We start from the raw sequence: 21,975 nt of genomic DNA on the forward strand, positions 1-21,975 counted from the left end.
GGAATTCATATTGTTTGGATCTGAACCTGAAAACTTAAGTGTAATGTTGTGATTAGTATGATACCTGTCAAGGTCTATCTCTGTCTAAGCAACTGGGCTGTCACTGTTTAAATGCAGACAGGAGGGTGAGAGAATAAGATTGGCAGCTGCAGATTTAGTTCAGAATTTCAAAAATCCAAGTGAAATTTTTTCTAGTCTTTTTCTAATTTTTCTAACTCTTGTATATATTTAAGGTAAACAGCACGATGCTTTGATAAACTTATCCTGCTACACATAGTGAAGTGATTCATATAGTCAAGCAAATATCAAAACCTGTCAACATTATGAGTGTTTATTTTTCCTTTTCTTTTGGTGGTAAGAGTACCTAAAATCTACTTTTCTGGCAAATTACCAATACATGACACATATTATTAACCATAATCCTTATGTTTTACATCAGATCTCTGGATTTATTCATCCTACAAAAATGCAATTTTGTACCAATGGCCCACAACTTTCCTCTACAGTCTTGATAAGAAACAGACCAAGTTTCTCCCAATCTGGTGCATATACTCAAGTATATGAATGTGATTTGCTTCACAAAATGTAAGTTAAAGCTTAGTAATATTTGTCATGAAGAATCTAAAGGCAAAGTGAGCTCTCAAAAAAAGCTCTTGAGGTTGAAGTTGTAGACAGTGAGACTGTGCTCTCTGCTCTAAACAAGCAGCATTATTAGTCTGTGGTCTTAAAAAGCTTTTGTTCTGTCATTTTAAAAAGTCTGGGTTATTATGGATAGAATCTGTTACATTAATACCATGGACTCAATATAACTGTATAGTTTTCTAAACTTGAGAATTCCTGATCTCCTCCTCTGATAGTCCCTGACATGGGCATTAATGGAACCAGGTCACCCACAGCCTTAGGGGTTTGGCTCTTACCTTCATTTCTGCTGAGTTCAATGTCAGCAAACAATCCAATCTTGATGACTTGCCACAGAAGTCCAAGGACCAGATAGGGTTTCCCCTCCTTCAGGTCCTCAGCCCCTATGTTAACCACATGGCACCCAATGGCTGAGGCAGAGTTCAGAGCCAAGTTCAAATTTTCCTAAGGGAGAAAAAAAAATGCAAGTTTGGTTCTTTTGCTTTGTAGATGCTAAATGATGATTCCTGTTTGACAACAAACAACAACATTTTTCTTCTAGAATGTTCACAGACCTAGATGCATGTTCTTCACTAATTTTAACACTGAGGAAGTGCAGTGAATAATGACAAGAAGGCAAAATACAGTAATCCAGACACCGAACTTATGCAGTGGCCTATTCTGTCAAACCAGCAGCCCAACTGCAAGGCCCATGCTGGTCAGCAGGAAATTAATGAGTCTTATACTTCCTCTTGCCCTGCAATGAAGCCTACACACTCAGCATCTACTGGCCAGAAACAAAAGGGCATCTTTGGGGGAAGTCCCTGTCCCGTCACTAGCTATCATTAACGAGACATTTATTGTCATAAATCACGGTCATAAAAGAAACCGACACACTAGCTTTTCGACTTGCAGAATGTGTATTACAGGAATAAATGAAAAAGATACAAATCAAATTCCAGAAAGAGATGGAAGGTTTTTTAAGAAGACAAGTTACTGAGCATTCATAATAACTAGGGAAACTGAGCACACACATGCACACGTGTGTGAATGTAGAGCATATGGGGCTATGACTAATGATGATGCATGTAATGGAACTCACATGCATTTGGAATAGCATCAATGACATTTTCAGGCTGGAGTCTATTATCCTTGGGTCCATACAGGAGGAGATACCAATGTCAGAAATGTATAAAAGTTGTTTTTATGATAAATTAAAAGCACCAGGGTTCTTATCCTAGTGCTCAAATGATGAATTTAAAAAAAAAAAAACAGTTTCTACTTATGGCCAAGATTATGAAAACATTTAACATTAAGTGCATTTCTATGCTTAATCATGAGTCTCAATTTGGTCACCACTTCCATTAAAAAGTACACAGGGTTTGGGTTACACCCAAATAGGAGATAATGTATGATTTACGAGTTAAGAAGTAAGAAGACATGATTTCTAAGCAAGAGAATTGCAATAATGTTAAATGATTGGAACATAAGAGAGGACCTGCTGGTGGCAGTTCCAGTTAACAAACTGGAAGAATAAAAGCAAGTTGTATTTATTATACTGGTGGCTGTGGCAGCATCACTTGAAGGTTGTTGGAAAACTTCCAATTTTTCACTCCCTCACTTCCTAGAAAGGCTATGGATTTGGCATCAACTCCAAGATAAATTACCAGGGAGAGTGTGAGTTAAAACTTTAGCCAATGTGAATTTTACTCCTAATTGGCCCAAACAAACATACACCCCCCCGCCCCCCAGCTACTAACACTGCACCACCTTCTCTCCCACCTACTATACTGATAAAGGAAAAGACAGAGATGTATTCATGTATCTCCATTAGTTATGGCAAATCACCAGTCCAAAGCCTAGGTTTGGGGAATAGTGTTTGAACTCCTGCAAAAACACAACTGAGTTTAATGGTGTTCTTTCTTTCCAAACCCATCCTGTACTAAGTAATGGTGGAGACATACCTGAATGGTGAAAGGAGTCAGTTTCTTTTTGTTGATTGTTCTTTCATCGATTGTGTCTGGCACTGATAGGTTGATCATTTTACTGAAAGGGAAACAATTAAATTAAAGAAAGCAGATTTCTGCATAACAAAGCCTGGTAACATTGAATTTAAATTCCAGCAGCATCATAATTGAACACAACACAATCTGTGTACTCCATATTTCGATATAAAAATCAGCTGTGCCATTTTGATAAGACTCAAACTCTCTGTGGGAAAGGCTACTATTCCCGAAGCCATCTTATTTTAGTGAGGTGAGTAATGAGGATTCCACTTCTTATCCACGTACCCCAAAACAGCTACAAAAATTACTCTGGCTCCCATAGCACATTAGAAAATTCCATGTGGAAGACCAAAGCAAATACCCCATGAGTACTTCTGCTTTCTTGGCCAAGAAAATTGTTCCCACTACATAAAAGACTATCAATACACTTCTGAGTTTATATAATGCCTACATTTCTATTTGAATCAGATCAATACCTTAATAATCATTTGATGAATGACTCTTTCATATCCTTTTATAGTAATTATTTAATTAGTGAATTCTAAACTTCCCCCACTTAAGTAAATAATACATTGATCGATCGGACATCCAAAGCATGCAATCATTTATACCAAAAAAAACCCTGATTTTATCCAAGTTAGTATACATTTAGTCTTCAATTGCCCTCTGCCCCCCCCCCCCAAAAAATTTCTTTAGGTTATCTCCATCTTATTTAAAGAAAGGAAGTGAAAACAAATATCCAAAAGGAACAATACCACAGATTTTAAAAAGTGGTAAAAGCAACTATGACTATTTCTTTCTTAATGAAAAATCAGCATTAACATATTTTCCTACAATTTTTTCTTTTGGCACTGGGGATTAAACCTAGGGGTGCTTAATTACTAAGCCACATCCCCAGCCCTTTTTTATAATTTATTTAGAGACAGGGTCTTGCTGTTTTGCTTAGTGCCTCACTAAGTTCTTGAGGCTGTCTTTGAACTCACAATCCTCCTGCCTCAGCTTCCTAAGTTGCTGGGATTAAAGGCCTGTGCCACCATGCCCAGCTTTTCCTACAATTTTTAAGCAACTAGTGGTTTTTGTATGTGTAGCTAATTTTTAGTGATATATTTCCATAATATGGAATAATAATATATTTTATATATATATACATATATGTTAAGTGTGTGTGGGCATGCTTATGTATATGTATATTTAAATAAAAGGTTCTATACTACAAATTAAGTGAAACATATTCCTAACTCATCATTTCAGAAATGAAAATCTAGTAGTAAACAAGTGAAGCTCTGTGAGATAGTGAAGGGGAGTGACTGACAAAAACAAGATTCTCTTTCCTTTAAAAGCTTTTAGTCCAATTACAGAGACAAAATGTACGGATATGAAAAGTTGCATAATACTCTAAAAGCAGAACATTTTAATAGTTCCCAAAGTATTATAAGTAATATGTCCTCTGTTCAGTAAAGGAAGAAATCACTGGGGGATGGGATAGGCCAGAAAATGTCATGGCCTATGGAGGGGCCAGGAAAGGGCGCTCTTAAAAGGAAAATGGAAGGCAAAGCGTAGTTACAGGTTACAAGCTGGGTGCGTGGGGTGGGGGACCCACAGGGCATGTCTGCTGGTTTCCTTAGTCATTCATGCAGTTGCCTATGCAGCCCCCAACCTGGGCTGGGTACCCATACACCCTGGGGGCTGGGGAGGTAAAGCAGGAGAGTGAAGGAATGCCATGGGGTGCCTTGAGTGCCTTGAGTGCCAACCTAAGAAGGCAGACTTGATCCTGCAGGCTAGGATTTAAAACTTTTTTAAAAAATTTCACTTTTAGCAATGGAATCCTTAAAATTTAATCTCATGATAAAATCTAATAAAATACCCAAAGCACAATTGCTTTGGGTGAAGCACAGGAGAGAGGCTCAGGGTCTTGCCCACCCATCCTTTCCATCACTTCTGAGCTTACCACATAATGAGTATCTCCAGCCACTCACTAACACCCAGCCTGCAATGACAGAGCAGCTGCTGAGAGCTACAGAGGCAGTTTCAAAGACACCATCTTAGCTGGGCATGGTGGCACATGCCTGTAATCCCAGCTGCTCAGAAGGCTGAGGCAGGAGGATCCCAAGTTTGAGGCTGTTCTCAGAAACTTAGTAAGACCCTGTCTCAAAATAAAATAAAGGGCTAGGGATGTAGCTCAGTAGTAGAGTGTTTGCCTAGCATGCACATGACCCTGGATTCTAGTACCCCACCCTCAAATACCCATCCTGAACTGACCACCGTATTCAGAGCTCTCTTGTGGAGAGAATACATCCCCCTTTCCCAGGTGCCCTGTGTATCTGAGTATTTGTGTATACCACTTAAAAGCCTCTTTGCTTAAGGAATACAATGTGTATTGGATTGTTTCCATTACCTTCCTGCTATTCTTAAAACTATCTGCTCTCACATTAGGCCATGCCCAGTTGAAATAAAATGGCACATATTCTAAAAATAGCCACCTTTCACCTTGCCTGTCTCTCCCCTCCCCTTGCCCTCTGTTTATGCTTAGCTCTCTCTATATATAGAGCTAAGCATCCTTCCTCTCCATCCAAGAAATAGAGTTGTTTTTTTTTTCATTATAAATTGCTTCTGAAATTCATTTGCTCTCCTGGATCCAATCAAATGAAAAAGTCCATAAAAGTATACCCATCACAGCTGAGCACCAAAGGAAGTGGCCCAAGATAAACACTTTAATTGTGACATTCCAGAAAATGGGTAATTCTTTGGAAACCAAGAAGAAGTTTATTTACCAAAGGACAATGCCGTCCCCAACAGCACTAAAGAGATCATTGGTGTTTGGATTCATCGGGATGACATGGCGACAATCGGGATCATTTTCTAGGGCTTTGTTTATCCAGTTGACAAACGCATACTTTTCTTCCTCTACAAGTAAAAGATTAAAATAACTTATTTGCAATGTGAAGATGTGATATAAATCAAATTATTCACATGGATATCAGATTCTCATGCTCAGGAGGGACATTACAAGGTTATTCAGTTCATTATCTTATTGTCTTATATTTGTTGACATTTAAAAATCTCCAGTCACTTGGAACAGAACCTGCATTCACTCCAATTATAAAACATATAGCAAGCAGATTTAGAACAAAAAAAACATGCATATATATTTAGAAAGAAACATATACATGTATTTATATATATGTAAATGCATTAAAATAATAAAAATATTTATATAGAAATAATTTAAGTATAGATACATAGGTATAATTTAAATATAGTCTAATTCTTATAGGATAAAACTTGGGATTCTGCTTGTAGCCCTGCTAATTTAAGTGCTGGACAATCGTGAACAGTATCTCTGAGCTTCTTTGTTTTTTTAAATTTGTTCTAATTAAACATGATAGTAGAACATATTTTGGTATTTTGATATATTATACATATATGGATTGTCTGGTTGTACATGATGTAGAATGTCATCATGGTCATGTAATCATATATGCACATGGGATAGTAATGTCCAATTCATTCTACTAACTTTCCTATTTCCAGTCCCCTCTTTCCTCCCTTCCCTTCATTTCCCTTTTTCTAATCCAAAGTACTTCTAATCTTCCCCAACTCCTACCCCTTATTGTGAAATTAGCATTTGCATATCAGAGAAAACATTCAGCCTTTGATTCTTTGGGATTGGCTCATTTAATTTAGCATGATATTCTCCAGCTCCATCCATTTACTGGCAAATGTGATAATTTCATTTTTTTAATGGATGAGTAATATTTCATTGTATATATGTACCACATTTTCTTTATCCATTCATCTGTTGAAGAGCACTTAGGTTGGTTCCATAGTTTAGCTATTGTGAATTGAGCTCTGTAACACTAATGTGGCCATGTTACTATAGTATGCTGATTTTAAGTCTTTTGGGTATAAACCAAGGAGTGGGATAACTAGGTTAAATGGTGGATCCATTCCAAGTTTTCTCTGTGGTTGCACCAGAGTGGTTGCACCAATTTGCAGTCCTATTAGAAATGTATGAGTGTACCTTTTTCCCCATGTCCTCGCCAACATTTATTATTGCTTGTATTCTTGATAATTGCCATTCTGACTGGAGTGAGATGAAATCTAAATATAGTTTTAATTTGCATTTCTCTAATTGCTAGAGGTGTGGAACATTTTTTTTCATATATTTGTTGACAGATCATATTTCTTCTTTGTGAAATGTCTTTTCTTTGTGCAATTATAGTAAACTGCTATGACATGAAATCATTTGTGATCTAATTTAATCTTTCCTTCCTATCAGCAAAGCTGCTATGAGTTGATCTTGGAAGTTTTAGTAAAACCTCAAGTTATGCCTTATACTATGTACTTATACTATGAACTTCCCAAATCGTGTGTCATTAAAAGCAAGTGTCTCCATGTATTATAACTCATTGTTTCATTATAAGGATAGTTCCTTAAATTAGTGAATTTTTCTTCTTCCACTTTACTTTTTAGATGTCAAAAGTGAATCTTTTAGTGTAATTGTACTTTTTGGAATATAATGAAGAATTTTAATGGAGAATGACTTTGAAAACATTTACAATAAATTATTTTTGCACCTGCAAAAAAAAAAAAAAAAAAAGCAAGTATCTCTTGAAATCACGAATGTTTGGGGAACACTGCCCAGTGAACCCCCGTCTTGCAGATTCATAATGCCCATCTGACAATAGCAAAGGCTCTGAAAAATTCTTGTACTTAAAAATAAAAGGTGAAACAACTCTGTCTTAGCAACTATGGGCAATGTTTAACCACAAATGTATTGTTAAGACCAATTGATGTTCTAAAGAGCTCTGTTTGGGAAATACTGGATATCTCTACCTTTTTTTTGGCTATTAGAAGTTTCCATTAAAGCTGCTGGATGGCAGCTTTCAGAACAAATAAACAAATTTCTTTCAAATCAATGAAAACATAAAATTTTGACCACTCAACTGGCCTTAAGAATAAACATTATGTTCAAGACAAAAGCTCAAGTAGCTAATTTTGTCTATAAGGTTTACAAAGGAATTCTGGTAACCTATAAAGCATTTTTTAAATGTTGAAGAGATCCACTTAGCATTGGACGTTTCCGGGAGCCATGACTGCTCCTGTACCTGGCCCACTTACACCCAGGAAAACAGGTGGTAGACCATAAAGTCATGTTTGCATTCACCCCTTAGGTTTGAAAATCAAGTTTAGAATCTATAACCCCAGAAGGGCTGGACTCTTTCCACACATTTCCTTCTCCCTCAATCTTTAGCTCTTGCATCATCCCAACACCCTCCCGATCTAAGGTCCCCACCCATTAGCACAGCCTACCTGAGTAGGAATGTTGGGTGCCAACACTAGACTGCTCTGAGGTACCACCGATGGCACAAATCCCTTCCTTCTTATTGATTGCTTTTCTAAAGGTCTTGGCAACATCTGTGCTTTTTAGGCCATGGAAAACCTGCAAAAGTATAATGTATCTTTAGAAACCCAAGCAGTGGTGAAGAAAATCACAAAGGAAAGAACACATCATGATGAAGCAAGGAGGGTAGGAATGTCTTTCTGGATTTTTTTTTTTTTAAACTGAATTAAAGTTCCAAGTTCCAAATGTATCTCCTTGTGTTCTACCTCATACTCACCTTGATAAATTCATCAAAACTGATCTTCCCATCTTTGTCCAGATCGCCAGTAGCCATCAGGTTTTCTGCAATTTCTCTTACTCTGTACCCAGGTAGAGGCAAGCAGGCAGCCTTAAACAAGTCATTCAACTCATTGCAGCTGATGTACCCATTGCCATCAGTGTCTGTAATGCAAACAGCACAGTGAAGTTGAAGGGACGTTCAAGCACAGTCTTTAGAGGTAGAGAAGAATAAGGGAAGTGAGGATATTGGGGGGGGGGCGCATTCAAGGTTGAGTCCTGACCCTCAAGAGTCACAATGTCACAAGAGGCATGTTGCTACTATATATGGGCTTTGGTATCACTTTCAACATTCACAGTTAAAGAGTCAGAATTTCAAAACACAGGCTCTGGCAACAGAATCTGAAGGAACTCTCTGGAAACTCTTAAGTAAACCAAATGTTTAGTGATAAAAAGTAAGAGAAAATGTGTCAGGAAACCAATGAAAACAGACAAGACAGAAAGGACGACCCATAGGGACTAACTCCAGACAAAACTATGGGTCAAAAAGTCACTCTTCCATGTTTTGATACAGAAAGAAGTGATTTCCTTGAAGCAAATCTTTTAAAATTAAGTTTCCTTTAACCAACCCCACTGGTCCCCTGTCACTGATGCTGTTTGGTCCATGTCACCATTTCATCAAATCTGTCCCAAAGCTACTCAATAAAGAAAAGAACCGTGCAACTAAGGTACCAGGTCTACTCACCAACTTTGGCAAAAGCCTCTCTGAGCTCCATCATTTCCTCATCGGATACTGATCCTCTGGCCATTTTCTCACTTCTTTATGTAACAGCTCTGGGGAGGAGAAGAACACAGGAATGACATTTGGGTACCCTCAATTTTGTACCATGTTCAGAAGCAAATCCCATTTATTAGATAAAGAAGTGCTCTTCTGCATTGCCTATGATTTCCCTCTGACTTTCCAAAATGTAAGTCAAAAACAGGCTTCCTCTCAACCCTCCCTGTGGTGGTGTCCAAGGACAGCCCTCAGCAGTCTCTCCCCTCCCTGTGGAAATAGTCTCCTCACATCCAGAGATAGAGTTTATTTCCCTTCACTTGAATCTGGGCTGATCTTATGATTGTTTTGACTGTTGGAAGATGGTAGAAGCATTGTCTATGCCAGGAAACTCCAGCTTCCTTCCTTTTGGAATGCTCAATCCTGGGACACTCCCCCTTGATGCTGTGAGATGTTCAAGGCAAGGAACCAGCAGAAAAGAACCACGTGTTCTGCTTGCTGAGCTCCCTGATATGGCCACCTTGGACCTCTGGCCCATTTGAGCTCTCAGATGATCATGGTCCCAGCCAGCATCACAAAAAACAGAACTGCCCAGCTGCGCTTAGTTAACCAGTAGAATAGAGAGAGATGACAAATCACAACATTTTGGAGTGGTTTGTTACACAGAAATATATAACTAAAATGCGTAATTTTATGTAAATGTCTTTTTTTAAAAAAAAAATATTTTTTTTAGTTGTAGTTGGACACAATACCCTCCATTTATTTTTATGTAGTGCTGAGGATTGAACCCAGAGCCTAGCACATGCTAGGCAAGCACACTACTGCTGAGCCACATGTAAATGTCTTTTTAGAGTTATCGTTGCAATCATATTTAAAATGAATATGTTTGGCAAAGATGAAAATTACATTTTATAAATTTGAAAGGGGTCAATCAAATTCTCTACATCTTTGGAGATCGAAAAAAAGGAAGCTGACTCTCTAATAATTCATATAAGGGAATCGGAGGCACTTTCTCAGAAAAGCTGGTCTTGCTGAAAAACATGCTGGTTGGTGTTTGAGCAATTTCCCATTCGCTGTGCATCATTGCTGCCCTCTAGGGGCTGGAGAGAGAATGAAACAAAAGATGGATTATGTTCTTCAAACTCCTCGGCAATCCACACATACACCAGTATGTTTCAATAGGAGTTCTATTGAAGCTTACAGGATTTCCTGGTAGGGAGGCTATAAGTGGAGTTGGAGTGTGGAAGATACAGTATTTCTAAATAGAATTATATTTTGAACATTTTAGTGAATTTATCAATATTTTTGGGTGGGGTGCAGTACCGGGGATTGAACCCAGGGGTGCTCTACCACTAAGCTACATCCTCAGCCCTTTTTAATTTTTAGTTTGAGACATTGTCTCACTAAGTTGCCCAGGCCGACCTCGAACTTGCCATCCTGCCTCAGCCTCCCAAGTTGCTGGGATAACAGGCATGTAACACTGAGCCTGGATACATATATCAGTTTTTCAAAATATTTTAGATTGATGATAGTATTTTTCCAATTAATTTCCCTTTTTATATTTTCACATCATTCTAAAACCTTGTACTTGTTCTCAAGGACAATCAACAGCTACACAGAAAAGGAAAACCGTCTTAACACTGAAATCTAAAGGTCAAATTGTATTACATGCAGTTTTGCAAATCCACATTCATTTTCCACCAATTGCCAGAGAAAAATGTCAGTGCTTTCAAACTTTTGTTTCCCCAAGTAACCCTTTGTTAACATAAACCTTACATGAGAACAACTGAACCACCACCAAAAAAAAAAGTAGAAGAATCTTTGGTTAAAATACTCCAAACACTCCCCTGCATGGCATCTCTTCTCTCCTTGTCTCCTTATTCATCTGTGGGAACTCCAGGGCGCAGGATTTGGAAAGTCACAGAATTATGTTGCTATATTTCAATTCGTTTTAGAATCCAGCTTTGTTTTTAATAAAAATTTTTATTGTTTTATTTGTCTTATACATCTAAGAAGATATTGGTCCATTGGGTTTGCTGAAGAAAGACAGAAACTATTGAGGGCTTAACTATACAGACAAGCCATCTCATTCTCACATCACAGTAACTCCCAACAGACACGAACTGTCTGACTTTTCTTCTTTCCTCCCTCCCTTTTTTCCTCTCTACTTTCTCTTTTCTCCCTCTCCCTTTTCTTTCTCTTTTTCTGACTCCTTCCTCCTCTCCCTTTCTCTTTCTTTCTTTTCTTCTCTCTACATCTTTCTCCAAAAAATAATTTGAACCAATTTACAAAACATATTCAAATCCAACTATATGAAACCAATTATGTGCTGTAACTGGTGAGTGGGAAAGTAAGCCTAGGTGAAATATGAGAGCTGGAGGAAGTACAATACTGAAAATGCACGCCCAAGACCCTGCTCAACTTGCTGGAAGTTGTGCTGAAAATCGAGCCTGGCTTCTCTGGAAGTGGATGCAGTTATCACCAGTTATATGGCTCACCCCATCTACAGAAGACAAACCAATTGATTTTCTTAGGATAGTAGAACCCAGGTCTGATAGCAAAATCTTCACTCAGGCATTAACAAAATGACTCTGTGGGATTCAGTAAACACAGTTTTCTGTATCTTGTATTGTCCCTCTATGTAGGCTAATGGCTTGGATTTGTATATTTCATTTTATTGAGCAGGAAATAGAAGCTCAGAAAAAAAGTTAAGATGCATATCTCAGATCACACAGGTAGGAAGGGAGCAGTCCAGACTACAGTTCTGAAATCTCCTCTCTCTCCCCCACAGGCTGCCTACTCAACCCCACACCTTCAGATTCTGGTTAGACTCTTGACTACTCATTCATTCATTCAGCAACTATTCAATAAGCATCTAGAATTCACATAGGCCCATGGAAATTGAAAATCTTCCACACAATCTAGCCAACAAAACTCATGCTTACATGAGTTAGAAAGATCAAGGGTTCTGTTTTTAGAAATTAATATATAAGCTGGGCACAGTGGCAGATCAGGAGGATCGTGAGTTCAAGGTCAGCCTCAGCAACTTAGTGAGGCCCTAACCAACTCAGTGAGACTCTTTTTCGAAACAAAATATTAAAAAGGGCTGGAGATGTGGCTCAATGGTTAAGTGCCCCTGGGTTCAATCACAGGTATCAAATTAAAAAAATAAAAAGAAATTAATATGTAACTTTGTATCCTGTACTAATGGTGGACTTGACTTGGTTCTCCTTACATGTGCATGAAGAACAGGCTCTCCCTCCCCTTACTGTAGCAAGGCCTGGTGCTAAAATCTGGTCTACAGCCCTACAGCTGGTTGGCCCTTCTTATTTTTAAGCATCTTAATTCCTCTCAATTCATGAGTGTTTATGGGATTATGAGACAAATTCATGTAGTTAGCACACAATTTATGAATGCTTACTATAAGCCAAGCCTTGTTCTTTGTTTCAAGTGGGGCGTGTCTATGCTGACCCAGTAAGCTGCCCTAAAAGCAAGAAACAATGCTAAAAGTAAGGAGGATAAACAGGATCTCCAAATCCAAACCTGGTCCTATTCTTTGACTTAAGAGTGTTAGATTTTAGAGCAGTGAAATAGATCAGTGAGAAATATAAGGATAGGCAGGGAACAAGGCTGCTTGTTTTAGTGTTAAAAGCAGGGCCAGGGAAGAAACAAAAGAATTACAGTTTTGAATAAAATAAAAGAAATCTTAAAAAATATAAGGAAAGATCATGGTATGCAGGGTATGATGGCACACACCTATAATTCCTGCGGCTTGGGAGGCTGAGGTAGGAGGATCACAGGTTCTAAGCCAGCTTCAGCAATTTAGTGAAGCTGTAAGCAACTTACTGAGACCCAGTCTCAAAATGAAAAATAAAAAGGGCGGGGTGTGGCTCTGTAGTTAAGTGCCTCTGTGTTCAATCCTGGTACAAAAAAAGACCATGGCAAGGTATACTGAGAAATTAGAGAAAATATTTCACTCTAAAAATCACATGGCCATTCAAATAACAGACTTCAGAAGGAAAAAAGAAAGGTTATTTTAAAACCAGTGACTTTTAAAAACACAGCACGTAGATCAAGAATAAAAACTTTAGCATCTGCAACAATATTTTCCTAAGAGATTTAACTTGGGGAAGCCAAATAATGAGAATACTTTCAAATTTTAAAAAACCCAAAGTTTTCAGCAATTTAATAGCTAAAGCAAGAGGAAAGAGGGTTGAGCTGTGCATGAACTACAGAAAGAATGGTCAACGTGGTGGAGACAGTGTTTGCTTCTGCTGGATCCAAATAGACATGTGGACAGTCTTTTTCATCCTCACAATGAGCAGGAGGTTCTGGAAACACAACCTAATTTGTAGAGACAGAAAGAACCTCAGAAATAATTTATGACAGTCCTCTAATTTTATAGCTAAGAAAACTGAAGGTGCAATGAGTTGAAAAGCCTTAACCTCATACATGGTTATAAGCCCCCAGACAATGTGTATAATTTGATCCGGGTTTATAAATGCAGTTACTGATGAATGGAGTAGGAAGAAGATGGTGCTACCAGTGAGAGGGCCATTGAAGTCCAGAACTAAGAACAGGACCCTTTAAATAACTAAATGAGTGTACAAAATGACAGCATTTTCCTAAAACAAAGGTTAAGGAAGAGGACATAATTAGCATGAAAATATGCAGAGCAGGGCATTTCTTTTTGTGGGGTGTGGGAGGCAAGTACCAGGGATTGAACTCAGGAGCACTCAACCACTGAGCCACATCCCAGCCCAATTTTGTATTTTATTTAGAGACAGGGTCTTGCTGAGTTGCTTAGAGCCTTGCTTTTGCTGAGGCTGTGTTTGCACTCTTAATCCTCCTGCCTCAGACTCCCAAGATGCTGGGATTACAGGCAGGCACCACTGCCAGCTAGATCAGAGCATTTCTAAAAGGATGTTGCTGAGCTTAGAATAATATACATGGTCTCTGTGTTTGCCTGGCAAAAACATACCCATTTGAACTCATGCATGTTTGAGGGTATGGGTTATGATTATGTTGATAAGGTTCATAAGGATATCTGGTGAGGTTTTCAGTTTTGCAAATACTGGCAGCAGTAATGGGGCATGAGGAGGGATTTGGAGACTAAAAAAAAGGAGCTGAAGAAGACATGTGTCTCTCAGAGGATGAATGAATGCTTTCATTAGTTCTGCTTTACTGCCCCTGCATTGACCATGGCCTTATTTTATTTTATTTTTGGTGCTGGGGATTGAACCTAGGACCTTACATATGCTAAGCATGTGCTCTATTACTGAACTACACCCCAGATCCCAGCCCTTTTTAATGACAGTATCATCTAAGTATGCCCTGCCAGGAACCATTTGAAGGTCTTTGCAAATCAGGAGTAAGTTTTGGAACTTTGTTTCTGAATCACTGCCCAAGTCATAAATCTAAGAAGACAAATCATTCATTTAGGTCACGTCTAGCTGCTAGTTTTTCTGTGAGCTCTTAAATTTATTAAATCAATAGTTGTAGAATCTCAAGACATTTGGGCAAAGAAACTACTGGATGCTCATTTATTTAAATTTATAGGATTATTTTAAAAATCTTAAGACAATCAAATAACTCTCCCAAGATACAAAAGCCACAAATTCTATTCATTCTTTTAAGTCAGTGAGATTTGAATCTCTGTATAAAGATAGCCGGTATTTCCCAGAGCAGTCATAAAAGGGAATTTCTGAGAATACTATCATGAAAGTACTTGACTCAGTTCCCTGAAGTCTCCATTCAAAAACCATTTGTAGGAGTTTACTACTGACCACAGTGCTGAAGAATCTACAAAAGGAAATACATCTTCTAAAGTAAATGCACAAATGTGAATGGAATGTTTTGAGTTCTGTAACTGATCATAAAAGAAGCAGAAACAGCGGGAAGGTGGCCTAGCCACAGCAAGATGCTCATGGGCCATAATCGTTTCTGGAAGGTGGTAGCAACTGTGTTAGTTGGTGTTGTGACTCGGAATCATGATACCCAATTATGTAACCCGCTGGAATCAGAGGGCATCTGTAACCTGGCATCATATCACCAAGGGACTCTTTTGAATGTGCCCCACTTTTCTTGCAACTGAACTCAGCAATTAAAGTAAAACTGGATACTCAGGACTCAAATTCCTAGCCTACCTCAGTAATTTCAGTGCACATACAACGGGGAGGTTATACAATTTCCAGACACCTCAAGGAAACTAAGAGTTATCCAAAACATGTCATCTAGAACAATATAGAGTATTGTGGTAGCCTATGGAGACTAAGCAAATGGAAAATAAAGATGTAAGATTCTAAAAGAAAATACTCATATTTTTTTAAAAAAGCGGTTATGATGAAACTATATATGGAAAAAGCTTTGCTTTTAATCAATCCTGTACCCCACCACCTGGCATTTTACAAAATAGATCACCTTAATGGGTCTAACTTTGAGAATGTAGTAATTTGCATATGTATTTGGGATACTATTTCTCTGTGGAACAGGTATGATTAACATTTACACAAAGGATGATTCTGAAAATACATTTTAAAATGACTTTCAGAAATCAAATAATTGTAAATGGCCTCTAACACAGATGGCCACTTAAGGAGATTTTTATGGATCCTTTTATCAAGTTAAAATCTCCTCCCCATTTGTCTTTTTCTCTTCCTGCAAATACACTGATTCTCCCAAGGGCTGCTTCAGGGTACAGAATTCTTATCTTTGTAGTCTCTGACGCAAAGGCCACAGAGAGGAGGCTTGGGAAAGGCCTTTCACAGGACAGATTCAGTGACTCTCCTCTGACACTCTCAGGCCATGCAAACACTCAGAGGAAGCCAGCAGGCCAGATTACTCCAAACTTGATTATCCTGACATTGCTCTGGAAGCCTCTGTTGTTTGCACACTCAGCTAGGGGGCTTCTGAAGCTATGTAGAGACAGCACCAGGAGCCCAGCTCTGTCAGTAACTGAGAGGTTCTCCCCTCCTCGCCTCCTCTCCTCAGCATACTCCTGAGACCTCTGTTTTCTGCCAAGTTGCCCAAACCCACTTCCTCAAGCAGAGGGGACACTCCAAACTGGGGTGTGGGGACACTTCTGTGTCTCAGTCCTGCTCTCTTAGATGCCAGGCTACAAAGGACGACACTTCTGGTACAATCTTGAAAATCCATGGCTACCCTTCATTTCACATTTCACCACCAAGACTTTAAGATCCATACTTTACTGAAAACTCAGGGTATTCCAAATACAACTTTTCAAAGAGGTGAATGTTATCGAAGACTAGCTGGTTATTCACTATTGCACAATTGCCTCAATATTTAAAGTCACTCACACCTCATTTTACTTCACCTATGTGTCTATGTGAAAATGGTTATGGTTAATGTTATGGTTAACCAATTGCTAAGGTTGATGGGAGTGAGAGGTTACAAACAGGCAGGACACAGAGACTGCGGTCTCATGAAGCCCACAGCTCAATGTCAAGTTTCAAATGCAACATGTAGATTATAGGTAATTTATTGCAAAATGGTTAATACAATGAAATATCTTAAGATTTTTTTTTAAAAAATGAAGCAAAAGAGAAATATCTATGAATAGAAGAAAAAAAGACTAAATGAGATAATCCCACAGAAGCTTATTGAAAATATTAGATGTCTACATCGGCATCTGTAATAAAGATATTGGGAAATTAATACGCTGAAGACCTCCAAATGGACCCAAATGAAAATAACTAGCAGGGAGTAAAGTGCTGCTCTTGGCCGTCAGGAGATCTAGGCTGTGACCTGTCTATGTAACTTCAGGCTCCATCTTGTTCTCTTTTCCAGGGTTCCCACATCCATACACAGAGAGAAGTCCCTTCCACCTTAAAAGTTCCCAAAACTTATTCAGTAGCTGACCAGTGTATGTACAAATTAGAGTTAGGTTAGGGATTATTGCAAATGATCCTAGAAATACGTGCACGTGCCCTTAGCAACTGTGGCTGTGGCCCCAAGGTGTCTTTAGGGGAAGTGAACAGGGGGACGGCCTCCTCCCATCCTGGCTCCTAGGGGTGAGGCTCTGTTCCTGCTCTTTCCTCAGCAGCACAGCACAGAAGGCTCTGTCCAGGTGCATCCTCCTCAAGGACCCAGGTGGGGGCCCGCAGCACTTAGCGCAAGGCTCAGCTGCTCAGCCCAGAGCAATTTTCCTAACAGTATGTGGCAACCTGTTTTCTGAGATGTCACCACACCGTTTAAGATGTGCTGATCCAGTTCACTCCTAGTATCTAGGCAAGACAGTCACAAACTGTCCCAGAAAGAGAGTCATCTGCTCCTTTCTTAAAAATAGCCAAATAAGGAAGCTCTACAGACTCGCTGGTGTCTCATATCCCTACCTTGAAACCTAAATCGTTTCTGATACGATTAAAACTCCCTCATTCTTGGGACTATTCTCAGAGGGAATTATAGGGGCTCTTCAATTCATAAAAATTTCATCACCTGCCTTGGGGATTGCCATCAGGGTTTTTGTTTTTGTTTTTGTTTTAAGGGATCATTTTCCAAATCTTTTTTTTTTTTTTTTTTTTGGTTTTCTTGGCTATCTTCTGAGTCAATTCCAACTTCCTTAAATAATGAACACAAGAGTAACAAAGTCATAGTATAGCCATTATAGAAAACACTATGGGGACTCCTGTAAAAGTTAAAAGTAGAACTAATATAGAATACAACAATCCCACTACTGTGTGTATATCCAAAGTACATGAAATTAGTATGCTGAGACATATGCACTCCAAGAAATGGAAAAAACCTAAGTATCCATCAACTGATGAACAGATAGAGAAAATGTGGCATGCGGTATAAACACAATGAAATATTCAGTCTTTTTTTCTTTAAAAAAAAAAAGGAATTTGCCAGATGCAGTTGGCACACAGCTGTAATACCAGCAACTCAGAAGGTAGATTGCAAGAGGATGGCAAGTTCAAGACCAGCCTTGGCAACTAAGTGAAACCCTGTCTCAAAATAGAAATAAAAAGGGTCGAGGACGTACAGCACCCCTGGATTTAATCCCCAGTACAAATTAGAGAGGAAAAAAATTCTATCAATTGTAAGAATATAGATGAACTTGAAGCACATTATGTTTAAGTTATCTTATTGAAGTTGAGAATAGAATGGTGGTGGTTGGTGGGGGAATGGCTGATGGATACAATGTTACTGGAAGACAGCAGGAAGAAGTTCAAGAGGTCTGTTGTACAGCCTGGTGAGTACTGTAATAATGATATATTATATTCCTGAAAAATGCTGGGAGAATGAATATAATGTATTCTCCCCCCCAAAATGTTAACTATGTGAGGTAATGCATTTGTCCATTACCTGGATTAACCATTCTACAATGAATATATACTTCAAAACATTATGTTGTCCATGATAAATATATACAATTATATATGTCAGTTTTAAAAAATCAATACATTTTTTGGGAAGGCAATTAGGAAAAAAACAATAAGAACAACAAAAAATTATAACAGAAAATCTATTTATTTGGAGTAGTAGAAATTGGGTTACAGGTATTAGGGGATTCTGTATACTATGTTTGTAACTTTTTTTAACTCTAAAGTTATTCCAATATGAACTGCTTATATGAAAAAAAAAGGAATAAAAGAGTCATTCAATGTAGAGGTAGAGTCTCATCTGAATGTTATTTGCATATCATTCCCTGGATCATGAAATTCATCTTCCCATAATGCTAGATGTCTGCCACTAAGCAAATCCATACATTTGCATATTTACTCCTTCAGCAGACATCTGCCAAATATATATTATATGTCTGGTCTTGTGTTAGATGTTGAGAATACAAAGATGAGAAATGGCACTGGCTTGTTATGTCAGGGAGAGACCTTGACCACTGGAATATAGAGGGGCTTTTTAGATCTACCAGGAGAGGTAAGAATAGCTCTCCTGTGGAAAGCCAAAGCCCAGAGGAGGTGACATTTGACCTAGTACTATGGTTTGAATATGTGTCCCAAATTCATGTATTGGAAACCTGATCCCCAATGCAACCGTGTTGACAGGTGGGGCCTGCTGGAAGGTGCTTAGGCAAAGCCCTGATGAATCTCCTGCTGCTGTACGGTACTTGTGAAAATGAGTTGGGCCTTCCTGCCCTCTCTGGCTTGCGCTCTCTTCCTTCTGTCATGGAATAATGCAGCAAGAAGGCTGTGGCTCCTTACCCTTAGACCTCCTGGCCTCCAAAACCAGAAGAAATCAATCTCTGTTCTTTAGGAATTTCTTAAGCAGGCCTTCTGCTTAAATGGTGTAAAATGGATTTTAATAGATAAGTGGGAGACTGCTGGAAGATCAATCAGCTTTCTTCTTTCTCTCCATAGAAAGCCTATCTATTTGGAGTCAGTGAAAACAATAGTTAAGGGACAAATGAGAAGAGCAGCTGAATGATAGTGATAGCCGCTGATGTTTGCTGAGTGGTTTCTCCGTGCTAAATGTTTTCTATGCATTATCACATTTAATTCTTGCCACAGTCCTACGAAGTCTTGTTATTATTTCCACTTTATAGATGAAGGAACTGAGGGTAAATAACTGGGTCACATACTTCTGCCTTTCCTAGTGCCTCTGGCCACTTGATCCATCACTATCACCGAGGTCTGAATGGTAGTCAGGTGCTTACCACTGAGCTACGATTCCTGGCCATTGCATTCCTTTATCTCAAAGTTCTGCCTTTCTCCTGGGTTACTCAAAAGGATTTTCTAAAATTCCTCATATTAATTAGAGTTACTGATTAGGAAGATTTTACTTGAGACCAGAGCTCCTTTAAAAAGTTCTAGATGTCTCTTTAGTTCCTCAACATCTTAAAGGAAGTATTAAGAAGAGCCAGGTCACCACCAGGCTTTTGAGTTTTTCTGTTGTGTGCCGCCTCACTCTGGGGGAGACCAGGTCCTCTTTATTGGTGACCTTCACACCTCAGCCATCCACTCCCGTCTCACAAAGCACTTGCCTTGTTCTAGATACTGAAAATACAAAGAGGAAGAGCAAAGACTCCTTGGCCTTGAGGGGCGGGCACACAGTCTAGTGGAAGAAAATGCTCACACAAATGAAAGACAACATTATCGTGAGTGCTTTAAAGACACCTGCATGGGGGTGCTCTAGGAGAAGGAAGCACTTAATTACGCCTGGGATGGGAAGGGAAGGAGAAGGAGAGAAAAGCTTTCCAGAGAAGGCGATGGATGCCGACCATTAAGCTGCATCTTAGGAAATCAGTAAGAGTTTTCCCAGTAGACACAATGGAAAGGAGTATTCTAGGCAGAAGAAATAGCTCTAAAAAGCAAGGAGAGACAGTTGCAGGTTGGGTGAGGCTGAAGCCAGGGAGGCAGGAGGCAGAACTCCGGCAGAGGCGGCTGGGGGTGCCAGTGCCTCCGCTATCGGGCTCTGTTCACTGCACCCGTGCAGGAGATAGGAAGCAGACAACACCAGGATCCTGCCTAGAGCCACTCTGGTTTCTGTGTACCTTGCTTCCTCCTTATGTCACTGGCGAAGTCAAGAGGGAACTGGAGATGTTAGAGATGGGAAAATGGGGCCCTAGGGAGTGAAGTTACTCCCCAAAGTCACACAGTGAGTCAGTAGCTTATCCACAAAGAGAAGGAGAGCCACCAGGAGGGTAGTTTGGTTCAGTCAAGTCAAGAGAAAAACACGTCAATTAGCATCTTAAGGATCTAAAGTTTAAAAAACAAACCTAAAAAGCAAAACTTGCATGGTTTATGGAAGAAAGGGAGGGAGCAGGGAATGAGGAAGAGAGGGAGGGAAGTAAGAGTACAAGTAAAATTAAAATTTCAGAGAAACAGAACTTTTACAAAACTTTCCTGGGGAAGAACTTCAATTTCCACTATGAATTATATGATATAGTAGAGTCACCACCTGAAAATCACACTTAATTGTGCATATATTATGTGGGGGCGGGGTGACTGTAAATCTAGATTTCATGTCCATGTCCTATCTCCAAAAGTTCTTGGCCTGGCTGGTCTGGTTCTTCTACCATATTTCTCATCCAGAGCCCAGGAAGCTCCCACAGACATGGTGGAACTGGTACATGATACCAGAAGCCAACAGCATGGGTGTTAGTTGATGTCATGTTCATTGGTTAAAGGGTTCTGGGTTCAGCCTTGCTTGAGACACTGACAGTGGAAAGTACCTTTTAGCAGTTGAGGAAGTGGGGCAAGGGTGAAAAAATGTACAGCAATTTTAAGAAAATCCCAGCCACATTCATCTTGAGTCATGAGAAGCAAAGCAGTCTTTGGGTATCTGCGGTGAAGGGCAGTGCTGTACCTCCCACTCAGGGGCACCAGTGCTCAGGAACTGGTTCTGCTACCCTGTGCTTTACTTCTACCTGCTCTTCCACTCCCTAAGTCTCTAGGCATTTTTATCCATTGTAAAGTTTGAGCTTAAAAAATAGACAATGTAGAATGCACCTTGGTATATTAGCAATGGGAAACAGAAGCTTCTACTTATTTGTGTTGAGGGTGAGTACTGGGGATTAAACCAAGGGGTGCTCTACCACTGAGCCACACTCACAGCCCTTTTTGCTTTTTATTTTGAGACAGGGTGTCCCTAAGTTGCCCAGGCTGCCTGGAACTTGCAATCCTCCTGCCTTAGCCTCCCGAGTCTCTGGGAGTACATGCATGCGCCATTGAGTCTGGTTCGCCTCTAACAGATTCTTAATAATGTAATCTCATTTTCAATAGGCTTCTTGGAGATGTTCCTTTAGAATCTCAAATAACAAGCTCACTTTGGCGGGGAGGAGGAAGGAGCTACAGATAAATTAAGGCAGGAAATTTATATTAAATTGATGGAATATCCTTGACTTTTTAAAGTTTTTTTTTTTTTTGTACTAGGGATTGAACTCAGGGGTGCTTAATTACTGAGCCACACCCCTAGCAATGCCCCCCATTTAAAAAAAATTTTAGACAGGATCTTGCTAAATTACCTAGGGCCTTGATAAG

At 39.3% G+C, this 21,975-nt stretch overlaps 1 protein-coding gene across 1 annotated transcript in view; it reads right to left on the bottom strand.

Annotated features, from left to right (window-relative positions):
• Nucleotides 1–21,975, bottom strand: part of Lcp1 (lymphocyte cytosolic protein 1) — a 53,969-nt gene that overhangs the window by 23,018 nt on the left and 8,976 nt on the right. The window contains exons 2-7 of the mRNA XM_076871957.1: nucleotides 8,990–9,078; nucleotides 8,246–8,409; nucleotides 7,938–8,067; nucleotides 5,396–5,528; nucleotides 2,583–2,664; nucleotides 918–1,083 (exon numbers count right to left, since the gene is read on the bottom strand). Coding sequence (XP_076728072.1) covers nucleotides 918–1,083; nucleotides 2,583–2,664; nucleotides 5,396–5,528; nucleotides 7,938–8,067; nucleotides 8,246–8,409; nucleotides 8,990–9,053 — 739 coding nt within the window. The 5' untranslated portion in view covers nucleotides 9,054–9,078. The remainder of the gene's footprint in view (nucleotides 1–917; nucleotides 1,084–2,582; nucleotides 2,665–5,395; nucleotides 5,529–7,937; nucleotides 8,068–8,245; nucleotides 8,410–8,989; nucleotides 9,079–21,975) is intronic.

The sequence above is a fragment of the Callospermophilus lateralis genome, chromosome 12, assembly GCF_048772815.1.
Source record: "Callospermophilus lateralis isolate mCalLat2 chromosome 12, mCalLat2.hap1, whole genome shotgun sequence".
In the NCBI taxonomy this organism is placed as follows: Eukaryota; Metazoa; Chordata; class Mammalia; order Rodentia; family Sciuridae; genus Callospermophilus; species Callospermophilus lateralis.